This window comes from Rhinatrema bivittatum, chromosome 3 (assembly GCF_901001135.1).
Source record: "Rhinatrema bivittatum chromosome 3, aRhiBiv1.1, whole genome shotgun sequence".
Lineage (NCBI taxonomy): Eukaryota > Metazoa > Chordata > Amphibia > Gymnophiona > Rhinatrematidae > Rhinatrema > Rhinatrema bivittatum.
Window position 1 is genome coordinate 491,798,686 of NC_042617.1, and position 12,741 is coordinate 491,811,426.

Genomic DNA, 12,741 nt, shown 5'->3' on the forward strand with positions numbered 1-12,741 from the left:
TGCAAATAGAGGTAAAATCCATGTTGTTGCTCAGACAAAGCCTGAGCGGGGATTCTTGCACATGCCAAGTAGAGAAAAAACTGTATTAGCTTGGAGAAAGAGGTCCTTTCAGTGATGCTGGATGACAACACCCACATTTCATGGCTAATTCAGCCGTGCTTATCAATGAAAAACATATTAACACAGTAAATGACAGCAGATAAATACCACTAAGCCTATCAAGTCTGCATAGCAGAGATTCTTTCTCTGGTTTTCTACAACTTTATTTACATGAGCGTAAAAATGAATATACTAAAAGTATTTCTGTAAATGAAAAATATTTCTTTATATATTTTTACATTCTTATTTTTATTTAAGGTGTAATGCTCACAGACAACAAGCAAGCAAAGGTTTTAAGAATGGCACAACACTATGAGCAGAATAGATATCACTTTTCAAAACAAAAAATAAACAAAAAACAAACCAAAAAAAAAAACCCTGGAATCAGCAAGAACCTTAAAATCTATGACATGGCTAAAATCATTACCCACTATTTGATTACTGTCTAGCAACAGTAAATGACAGTTCAAGGCTTTAATATCAATCTAGACTTTTTCTAATCAGATCCTGGTGTGGTGATAGTCTTTTCAAAAGTGCGGAAAGTACAAACAGCATAATAGTTATAGACAATGCTCCATTTTTAGGCATTTATCACAAAATGAATGATATGGTGTTTTTCTGTGTACACAGATTTATACGATGGTGACCAATTGAAAATAATTTCATGCCTTAAAATTTTGACTGCAAAGTCTCCTTATCCAGCATGAGATCTGCAAATCGTTGCTGAAGCTCCTTTTCTCTCTCTTGCTGTCGCTGGACATCTTCCTTTAGGCACTGAGAAAAACAAAATGTTATTAAAAGAAGCTTTTGAAGAATTAGCCTTCCACTTTCATCTGTTAGCACAACTTGGACATCTTGACAATAGGAATTTTTTCCATAGGCAAACAAAACTAATAAAACCATCTATTTTCCAGCTAGCAGGAGTACACTATACCCATTGGTCCTGAGTCCATCTGCTACACGCTAGGAAATTTCCTTCATTATATCTGTTCATCTAATCATTGTTTATCAAAGTATTTTGTTGTAGTTTGTTAGGGAACAGGGGACAGTGGGATGAATATCTACTGGCCTCAAAACCTTGCAAGAACAACCTTCCCATTTAAAGTCTCAGAGTGTCAATGATCAAGTGGCATGATGGTAATCCACTATTCTACAAATAGTCACAATATTTTAACAATGCTTCATTAACAGGGACTTCAATGATAGCAATGAAGGTGTGACAGCCTGCATGTGCAGTGACAGGACATTCTCATGGCTGACCATGAGACAAACCATATGCCATGTTTCTAACCTTGCCAGTGCTCCTAAGGTAGCCCAATATGCCCTATTTTTGGGACACAGCTGCTACTATCCTTAATAGAAGGCTTGGGGGTAGCTTGCATTGAGCAGTAGTTAATTATACTTTTCAAAAAAAAAAAACAAAAAAACCCCAACTTGCTGGGCAGATTAGATGATCATTTTGGTCTTTATCTGCCACCATTCACTATGTTACTGTGCAATGAAGCAGAAGTGTATTACTGTGACAATTTCATAAGATCTTTGATTCAGGAAAGCAGATCTAACTTCAGATCGTCAGGTTAACCTTTTCTGCAACATTTTAACACCATTCTCAAAGGTCATTTTTAGATCATTTAAAATCTTACCATGCCAACTTTTATTTGATCAGATCTCTAATGGTAACATAGTAAATTTCTGATTACCTCTTGTCTCCTTGGAATAGCAGTGTCTTCATGTTTCTTTAATTCTTCAAATGTACGCAGTTCCAAGTTAGCTTGCTCAATCTGATCCCATAAGTCATTCAGTTGTTTTATGAGTCCCATAGCCCGTGACTGGTAACCACCAAGCAAAATCTTCATCTTCTTCTCCATTTTTGCAGCCCTCTTGGCTTCTGTCGTCATATGGCCTCTGTTTATCTAAGGACAGAATATCAACCATGATTTTAAAAGTTGAATCTTGAACTACTGATCATCCATTGAACTTTGCACAAATATATGGGAATATATGATTTCTAAAATAAAAACCAGTAAAAAAAAAAACCCAACAAAACAAAACAAACATATATTGTGACAACAATTATTGAGCAAATACACAAGTTATAGAACTCTTAAAAAATATTCCTCACCTGTTGTCTAGAAACAGTCATGGGGTATAGAATGAAGAAAAAAAACAAGGAAGTTGAATAAGACAAGACGGTATAAGAGGAAAGATAAATGAGAATAAGAAAACAATAAAGGAGGCAGAGAATGAAATGAAAGGAGAAAAATAAAGGAGAAAGAATAAGGAAAGTAGAAAAAAGCGTGCAAAAGTACAAAATAAGATAGAAGAGGCATATGATCAGAAACAGAAAAGAGGTTGTGAATTAGAAAAAGAAAAAGAGGATATAGAAAGTGATAAATCAAACAAAAAATGAGTTAGAATACAAGCGAGATCACAAAACAGAACAAAGGGTAAAATACAGATAATAGCTCAGAAATCAGAGGAAAAGAAGAACAATGAGATGCTGAGTAGTGATGTGGCACATTAAAATAATAAAACAAGAAAGCAAAAGTTAGATATATTATTTTGAACTGCAAGGTAGTAATATAGAACTGGCAAGTCTTAATTTGGAATTCACGTTTTAAAGTAAACAGAAAAATGTGCCTGTTGAAAATGTTCTTTAATGTTGTTAAATGCCATTTTTTTTTTTTACTGTAACTAATACAGTAATTGGATGGGTCGGTAGGGTCAAGGGTGGGTTTTTTGAGGAGGGGCTTGACAACGGCAAGCTTGAGGGGGGTCAGGGACTTTGCCAAGGGAGAGGGAGCAGTTAATTATATCGGCGAGGGGTTTGGAGATGATCGTGGGGATGGAATCGGAGGTGTGAGTTGCAGGTTTGATTTTTTTTTTTAGTATAGATTCGATTTCCTTGGCAGAGGTTAAATTGAGTGACAGAAAGTTGGCATTAGGATTTTTGGGGAGGGGGTTCGCCGGTGGGGGGTAGTGAGGAAAAGCCCTTTTCTCATATGTGGCAGAACTCACTAAATCAACCCCCCCCCCCCCACAACTATTACAGACGAAGAAGCCAATAGTAAATATTTATTTATTTATTTATTTAAAGTTTTTTCTATACCGACTTTCCAATAACAGAATAACAGTGACAAGCAAATGTCTTACAGAGAACAGGAAATATGAAGAACTCGCCCAGTTTTTCAAAAACAAAATAGCAAATATCCTACTCCGTTTCCCCACTACCCCCCCACCGGCAAACCCCCTCCCCAAAAATCCTAATGCCAACTTAGTGTCACTCGATTTAACCTCTGCCAAGGAAATCGAATCTATACTAAAAAAAAAAATCAAACCTACAACTCACACCTCCGATACATCCCTACTAAAGCATAAAATGTGTAAATCAGCACGCTAATTGAAAAGAAATTGTATGTTGTGACAAACGTAAAGAGTGCAGGTACTGCAACTAGAAAACTTGTGATTAAGGTGTTAGTTTGGGCCAGCGTCAGAGTACAATTGTGGGTAGTTATTTCTCAACTTACTGCTAAAATGATCTAATGAGGGATATTTACATCACATTTAAGACTATGTCGAACTAAATCTTACATCAGAAGCATTTTATCAACACCATGAAAAACACTGGAAATAGTGCAGTCTTTTGATAACACACTATTCTTAGGGCAAGAGCAATGCTGAACAAAAAGCTGGCCAGAGCATTCTCACAGGAACATATAATCTATACTAGGCTTTCATTTCTCCCTTTATTCACATTTAGACCTAGCACTTTTTTAAATTAAGGAAAACTGTACTCATTTGTAATACAGAGCAATACTGCCCTCTCTAGGAAGACCATAAGTATAAGCGCATCCACTTGTTAATGTAAGTATAAATGGTCCTAAACAATATTTTCAATGTTTATAGAATTTCATAAAAGTTCTACACATTGGTACAAATTAAACACTCGGCTGAGCTGATGTATACCCTATAAAACTACCTTAAATTAAAATACCTTCATTTTCTATGTAGTCACATGAAGTCTATTAAGCAATAAAAATGCTACAATTATCAGCAACAACGGTGAAAACAAAAGACTAGAAGTACATCTGGTATGTCTTTATTAAGTTCATTAAATATATCAAAGTAAGGATTCTATGTCCACTATAAAACCCTGATATGGAATTTATGATCAATAACTAGCATGTTCAATCTGACTTTTGATTGTGTATGTACAAATGAGAAAGGCTGACTAATCATTTAACTCTAACCAGACATGTTGCAGTACACCAAACAGTACCGAATATTCTACTTTCAGACATCTTCAGGTTCTTTCTAACTTAAATTTATTTTTTAAAATGATCAGTCCAGGTTTATTCAATATCTTCTTAAATGATACTACACAGGTGCGTAGTTGTATGGATCCCGGTGTGAACCTGAGGAACGGTTCACGGCAGGACAGTGCTTGTAGTTCCGAGATGTGGCGGGCTGAGCAGACTGCCAGCAAAAATACAGTCTTTAAAGTCAAGAGACAGGCCTCGGAGGGGTCTGAAACTGTTTCCTGCTAGAAAGTCCAGGACGAGGTTGAGATTCCATAGAGGTACCGGCCACTTTAGAGGTGGGCGGATGTGTTTGACTCCCTTCAGGAAGCGTGTCACGTCCGGATGAGAAGCTATGCTGTCGCCTTCGCTCCTGGCGCCGTAGCACGATAAAGCTGCCACCTGTACCTTGATGGAATTGAGGGACAGGCCCTTCTGAAGCCCGTTCTGTAGGAATTCCAGGATCACTGGAACTTTGAATGAGCGTGGGTTGATGTTGTGATCATTGCACCAGGCTTCGAATACTCTCCAAATCCTTATGTACATTAGTGAAGTGGAGAACTTGCGTGCTTGGAGGAGGGTGTCGATTACAGCCCCCGAGTATCCGTTCTTCCTCAGGCGAGCCCTCTCAATGGCCAGACCGTAAGAGAGAATTGAGCTGGTTCCTCGTGGAGGATTGGTCCTTGCTGTAGTAGGTCTCTGTGAGGAGGCAGGGGAAGAGGGTTCCCTGACAGTAGTTTTCTCATGTCCGCGTACCACGGTCTTCTTAACCAATCTGGAGCCACCAGAAGAACTAGTCCCTTGTGTAGCTGTATCTTGTGAATGATTGCGCCCAGCAAGGGCCACGGCGGGAAGGCGTATAGTAGGGTCCCCGGTGGCCAGGTTTGCACCAGGGCGTTGTTTCCTTGAGTCTGCAGTTCCCGTCTGCGGCTGAAGTATCTGGGTACTTGCGCCTTGGCTCTGCTTGCCAGAAGATCCATGATCGGAGTCCCCCACCGGTTCACTATTATCTGGAATGCTGTGGCCGACAGCTTCCATTCTCCGGGATCTAGACTTTCTCTGCTGAGGTAGTCCGCCGTTATGTTGTCTTTCCCGGCGATGTGGACGGCAGAGATTTCCTGGAGATTTGCTTCCGCCCATGCCATCAGTGGGTCTATTTCTAGGGACACCTGCTGGCTTCTGGTGCCCCCTTGTCGGTTGATGTAGGCTACCGTTGTGGCGTTGTCTGACATCACCCTTACTGCTTTGTCCCAGATTCTGTGGGCGAACCGTAGGCAGGCTAGTTTGACTGCCCTTGCTTCCAGGTGGTTGATGTTCCATCCTGCCTCTTCGGTGTTCCACCGCCCTTAGGCGGTTAACTCCTCGCAGTGTGCCCCCCATCCTCGTAGACTGGCGTCTGTGGTGAGCAGGGTCCATGTCGGGGAGGATAGTCTTGATCCCCTGTTTATGTGGTTGGTCTGTAGCCACCACCGTAGCTGGGTCCGGAGCCTGCTCGGGAGTGCCAGCCGAACGGTGTAGTTCTGGGTCCGTGGGCTTCATCTTGATAGGAGAGAGTGCTGAAGGGGCCTCATGTGGGCTCTTGCCCATGGCACTACTTCCAGCGTGGATGCCATCAGCCCGAGGACTTGCAGGTAATCCCATGCTGTGGGACGAGGGTCGTTCAGTAGTGTTTGCAGCCGGTTCCACAGTTTTGATCTCCTCGTGAGGGTCAGGCTGACCTTGTCTTCTTTGGTGTCGAATCGGACTCCTAGGTATTCCAGTGATTGGGATGGCTGTAGAGAACTCTTGTTTGTGTTGACCACCCATCCTAGGCTCTCTAGTAGAGTTATGACTCTGCTGGTCGCTTGGTGGCTTTCCGCTGGTGACTTCGCTCTGATCAGCCAATCGTCTAGGTAAGGGTATTTACCAGGATACCTTCCTTCCTCAATGCTGCTGCGGCCACCACTATTACCACCTTGGTAAATGTCCGGGGAGCTGTGGCTAACCCGAAGGGAAGCGCCCGGAACTGGTAGTGTCGGTCCAGGACCTTGAAGCGTAGATATCTCTGGTGTTCCTGGTGAATTGGTATATGCAGGTAGGCTTCCGAGAGATCCAGGGAAGTGAGGAACTCTCCCGGTTGTATTGCCTTTATCACGGAGCGCAGGGTTTCCATGCGGAAGCGGGGGATCCTCAGATGACGGTTGACCGACTTGAGGTCCAGGATGGGCCGGAACGTTCCCTCTTTCTTGGGAAAGATAAAGTAAATGGAATAATGCCCAGTATTTGCTTCCTGTGGAGGTACCGGTATGATGGCCTTGAGAGCCAGAAGTCTGTTTAGCGTGGATTCCACTGCCGCCCTCTTGGCGGGGTCGTGGCAAGGAGACTCCACAAACTTGTCCGGAGGGGTTCGCAGGAAATCCAAATAGTACCCCTCTCGAATGATGGCTAGGACCCACTTGTCCGAAGTTATCTCGACCCATCTGCGGTAGAATAGGGTTAGTCTGCCCCCTATGGCTTCTTCCCCTAGATGGGTCGGCTGAATCTCATTATGGGGTGCGGCTGGGGCCTGAACCCGAGCCGGTTCCTCTCTTGTTGTGCTTGTTCCGAAAGGACTGATTTCTGCCTGTGGAGCGTGGCACTTGATAGCTGTTCCTGCTATAAGGGTTGAAGCGCTGTGATCCTCTGCCCCGGGATGATCTGGGGAAGGGTCGCTGGTTTCTCTTTGTCTTGTCTTCTGGTAAGCGCGGCAAAGGGGAGTCTCCCCATTTGTCTGCCAGTTTCTCCAGTTCGCTTCCGAACAGGAGGGATCCTTTGAATGGCATCCTCGTGAGTCTAGCTTTGGAGGATGCGTCCGCTGACCAGTTTCGGAGCCAGAGTTGTCTCCTAGCCGCCACTGAGGACGCCACCCCTCTGATCGCTGTGAGTACGAGGTCGGAGGCAGCATCCATTAGAAAGGATAATGCTGGTTCCATGACTTCTCCTGGGATGTTATTCCTGGCTTGGGATAAGCAGGCACGTGTTACCACGGTGCAACAGGTCGCGATTTGAAGAGCCATGGCGGTGACATTGAAAGACTGTTTCAGGATGGACTCCAGGCGCCTGTCATGGGCATCCTTGAGCGCTGTCCCTCCCTCCACTGGGATGGTGGTGCACTTAGCTACCGCACAGATCATGGCATCCACTCCTTGGGCAGGTAAAGAGGTCTTTGGTTGCCGGGTCCAGGGGGTACATGACTTCCAGGGCTCGTCCCCCTTTGAGGGTGCTCCATTCCAGGTCAATTAGCTGTTGCGCAGCTTGTAACAGCGGGAAATGGCGAGAGGTCTGGTGGAGGCCTTCCAGTAGGGGGTTCGGCTTAGGTTCCCCTGGAGTGCCTGGGGCCGGGATGGCGAGCTCCGAGAGATATTGTGAGACTAAGTCCGGGAGTTCATCCCTTGCGAAAAAGCGTCTCATGGTGCGGTGAGGTTCTGTCCCCAGGGGGAGTTCTCCTTCTTCCAGGGGTTCGGCCTCCTCTTCGGATATGTCAGAGTCCTCATAAGTGGGACTTCTGGATCTTGGAGGCCTGTATCTTTCTCTTGAGGGGCCTGGTGCATCGGGGTCCTCTCGTGGAGCATGTGGATGCGAAGCTTCAGTTTGCATTCGAACAAAGGTGTGAATCCCTTTGAAAAATTCCACCCATGAGAGCAACGCAGGGTCCAAGCCGAGTGGCGCCGGCTCTTTGGGGGTCCCCGGCTGAAGGGATGTCCCTCTGGGATTTACTAGGTCCGGGGTGTCGCGCGAGGAGCTGGTACTCGGCCCTGGGTGCACAAGGCATTGGCCTGGGTCCCCCAGGGCGTCCTCACACTGGGAACATAGGGCGTCGGCTGCCTCGCTCTGTGCAGCCCTAATGTGGCATGCTGGGCAGAGATCTTGCGCTTTTAGCTCAGTTTCTGGTGGTGCCATAGTTGACTGCGCATAAATCTTAAGCACTCATGTGCGCCCGGGCCGCATGTAAGATATGCGCGCGGCTGTGTGCCCAAGAATTATTTATGCGCACAGCTCGCGGCGCCCGTAATCTGTGTGCCTCGCCTATGCGCGTGTAGCTTATGCGCACAAGGGCTATGTGCGTGTACGTACGCGCAAAGTAGATTTGTGCGCCTAAAACCAACTTTATGCGTTCGGTTGTGCGGCGAACGGAGCGCTGAATGAAGACAAGATGGCGACAGCGAGCACACAGGCAAGATGGCGACCGCCTCTGAGGGTCTCCACGTGGCAGACCCTTGGGCTAACCGGGGTCTGTCCCTGCTAGGGTGGATCAACCCGGTGGCGCTGGTCTCGTCGCTGACCTGCGCTTCTCCTCGATCCTCGGAGACCGGGTAACAAATGAGGATTTCTACTTTACCTTGTCTTCGGCGCTTCCCGGCTTCGCTCCAGGCGGTCTCCGGCTGCGGGGGGGGGGGGGGAGAGGGTAAATACGTTCACCGCCGCGCTCGAGGGTGCACCTGCTGCCTCTCAGCCGTGCCTGGGAAACCGGGGGCTAGGTCCCCGCCGCGATTCAGCCGCCGGACTGAGGCTCACTCACCTCCGAGGGACCACAGAAATCACCTCGGGAATCTCAACTGGGGGAGGGACCCGAGGGTATCACCGCAGGAGTGCGGGGCTCATCTTCCGTAAGTAACTTTTCTTCTTAAATTTGGGTTTCTTTGTAGTTTAGTTCTAACGCTCTGATAGCGTGCAGATAGTCCCTAACTACTTTGGAGACGGAAAATACTGAGGATCTGCACTTCCTGCAGAGGTATATGTACTAGGGGCTGACGTCAGATTGAGATCTGATCCGTCTCCAACTGCTAACAGGAGTACACTATACCCATTGTCCTGAGTCCATCTGCTACACGCTAGGAAAACAGATATTGAAAAACCTTAAGAGTATAAACCAGGGGTGGCAGATCACCAGTCCTCAAGGATCAAAATCCAATTGGGTTTTCAGGATATTCCTAATGCATATGCCCAAGATATATATACATAGTGGTAACCTGAAATCCCAACCAGTTTGTGGTTTTTGTGGAGTGAAGGTTCATCACTCCTGGTTATCAAATGATGCTGGTAAGTATTTTGGGAAAGAAGAGATTCTGGAAGAGAGCAGACTCAGAAATAACATAGGAAAGTATACCTTTGAAAAACATATGCTTGATACTTCAAAGGCTCCCAATAGAGGGGTAAAAGCAAAAACAGTATCAGAATTCAAACAAGTACAAGAGAAGCACAGAGGAAATTTTATTATGAGAAAGCCTGATATCAAGAAGGGTCTGCAGCACTGCAATATGAAGAGGAAATGGGCTGACTGGATAAGCCTGAATGTAATCATATTCTATATGTCAATCAAATAATTTAGTTTGCAGTATTACAATTACATTTTATCTAAAAAGCATAGGTATAAACCACTGGAAACAGTTTTCAACAGGATCATTTCAATATACTGATTTGGGAGAGGCAAGATTTCTCTCACTGTTTTGAGAGAGGCGGGAAAGAAGAGAATAGTCAAGTTTTGTGTATATATTTAATCTTTCAAAGCTTGATTATTTGTACCCAATTACTCTTTATTATGTATGGCATCAGAGTAACTAATACAAAATCAGCAGTGTAAAGAGAAAGATCTTATGACTAGAGGTATTAATGGAAAAAAGTACTAACCTCCAGCCTCTTTTCAAGAGACTCAATTCTGTCCTTTTTGCTGGCCAAGTTGGCTCTTGTATAGCGATTCTGTCCAGGCAGGTACAACACTTGGCTATAACATTCTTCCCACACTTGGTTATATGCTTCAATGGAAAGCTCTCCATGCCCCATGCCTTGCTTTACCACCTCCATTTCTTTTGCCAGCAGTTCTTCAGCCTATGTTGAAAACATGAAACAGAGAAGTTACAACATAAGGAAATAGCTCAGTTTCTTTGCTAATCTAGTATAATGTACTTTAGTCTAAATACTCTAGTACTGTTAGTCCTCACATAAGGGTGACATCACAGGATGAGCCCAATCACGGAACACTTTTGTCAAAGTTTCCAGAACTTTGACTGACACCTACTGGGCATGCCCAGGATGGCACTAACCCTGCAACCAGCAGGGGTCCCCCTTCAGTCTTGTTTAAAAGCTATAGTAAGTGCCAAAAAATAAAATAAAAAAACGTAAAGATCCCAACACCGTGGGGTGGCGGGCGGGTTTCGTGAGGACTAACATCCTGCTGTCCTGTGAGAACACCTGTTACAAGTAAGCAACTTCTGCTTTCTCACAGGACAAGCAGGATGGTAGTCCTCACATATGGGTGAGTACCGAGCTGAGGATGTCCTAGAATTGCACCAAATGTACCCTAGATGTGCAATAGGCACAAGGAGCGGAGTGGAATTTGGTAGAGGGCATCCTGAACCCTAACGGGCAGGCGGAAGGGTGTTGGTACATCAAGCTGTAAATAGGTTGTGCAAGACAGACTGGGCGAAGATGGAATCTGGTCTTCCAGCCTTGTCTAAACAATAATAGGCTGTAAAGGTGTGGAGAGAACTCCAGGTAGCAGCCCTACAGATGTCAGGAAGCGGCACCGAGCGTAGGTGCGCTACTGAAGTTGCCATGGCCCTGACAGAATGTGCTTTAACACGGTCTTGAAGTGGAATGCCTGCTTGCTGATAGCAAAAGGAAATGCAATCCGCTAACCAGGAGGAGAGAGTCTGCTTACCCACAGGTTGACCCAATCTGATGGAAGCAAAGGAGACAAACAATTGAGTCCTTTGCCTGTGGGCAGCTGTATGGTCTAGGTAGAATGCTAGAGCCCGCTTACAGTCAAGGGTATGCAGAGCCTGTTCTCCTAGTTTGGAATGGGGCCTGGGAAAGAAGGTGGGTAGTATAATGGATCGATTAATGTGAAACTTCGATACTACCTTAGGCAAAAACGTAGGGTGAGTGCGGAGTACTACCCGGTCGAGCAGAAGTTTAGTGTAAGGCGGATAGGTAACTAGGGCCTGTAACTCACTAAACTCTGCGAGCGGATGTGATTGCCAAATGAAAAATCACTTTCCATGTGAGACAGCGAAGATCACAGGATTGGAGAAGCTCGAATGGTGGTTTCATGAGCTGACCCAAAACCAGGTTGAGGTCCCAAGAAGGGGCCAGAGGGCGAAGTGGAGGTTTAAGGTGGAGCAAGCCCTTCAGAAAACGAGTTACAAGGGATTGTACTGAAATGGGAACATCCTCAACACCTTTATGGAAGGCAGCTACCGCACTGACATGCATCCTGATGGAAGAAGTTTTCAGACCTGATTCTGACAAGTGCCAGAGATAGTCTATAAACTTCGTGGTGGAACAGGTAAAAGGATCAAGGGACAGTGAGGAACACCATAACTTAAACCTGTTCCATTTGTAATAAGATTTTCTTGTGGAAGGCTTTCGTGAAGAAATCAAGACACGGGAAACTGGCTCCGAAAGGTTGAGAGGCTGAAGAATTAACCTTTCAACATCCAGGCAGTCAGGGACAAGGCCTGAAGGTAGGGGTGGAGTAGGCACCCATCGTTCTGAGTGATCAGAAGGGGGTCCTTCCCCAGGGGAATGTGCCTGCGAATGGAGAGGTCCTGAAGAATCGGAAACCACACTTGGCGTGGCCAGTGAGGGGCTATCAGGATCATGCTTCCCTTGTCCTGACGTAACTTCACAAAAGTCTGAGAGAAGTGGAGGGAATGCATATAGGAGACCAGTTGCCCACGAGAGGGAGAACGCATCTCTTGGTAGTGAATGTTGGCTGCGAGTGAGAGAGCAAAAGTTCTCTACTTTGCGGTTTTGAGATGACGCAAAGAGATCTATGTGAGGGTAACCCCAACGTTGGAATACTGAGTCCGCTACTGAGGGGTTGAGGGACCTCTCGTGCGGCTGAAAGGTGCGACTCAGCTTGTCTGCCAACACATTGTCCACTCCCGGCAAGTAGGTGGCCTTGAGGTACACAGAGTGGGAAAGGGCCTCCGCCCAAATCTGTGCAGCTTCCTAACACAGAAGGTAGGAGCCCGTTCCTCCTTGTTTGTTGATGTACCACATGGCCACCTGGTTGTCTGTCTGAATCAGGATGACCTGGTTGGAAAGGTGATCCTGAAACACCCTGAGAGCATATCGGATTGCTCGTAGCTCCAGGAAATTGATTTGGTGTTTGGCTTCCTCTGCAGACCAGGACACTTGAGTTTGTAGATTGGCAACATGTGCTCCCCAGCAGAGGTTGGAGGCATTGGTTGTAAGGGTGATTAGAGGATCTGGAGCTTGGAATGGAAGGCCTTGGAGGAGATTGGCCTGATTTTTCCACCAAGCCAGAGATAGGCGAAGTGGGTTGGTGATGTGGACAATGGCTGACAGTGGTTGAGATGAT

The 12,741-nt window shown here is 45.7% G+C and overlaps 1 protein-coding gene across 1 annotated transcript in view; it reads right to left on the reverse strand.

Moving 5' to 3' along the window:
• Positions 1-218: 218 nt before the first annotated feature.
• CDC5L (cell division cycle 5 like) overlaps positions 219-12,741 on the reverse strand; it is a 250,734-nt gene continuing 238,211 nt past the window's right edge. The window contains exons 14-16 of the mRNA XM_029596086.1: positions 10,044-10,241; positions 1,800-2,012; positions 219-873 (exon numbers count right to left, since the gene is read on the reverse strand). Coding sequence (XP_029451946.1) covers positions 769-873; positions 1,800-2,012; positions 10,044-10,241 — 516 coding nt within the window. The 3' untranslated portion in view covers positions 219-768. The remainder of the gene's footprint in view (positions 874-1,799; positions 2,013-10,043; positions 10,242-12,741) is intronic.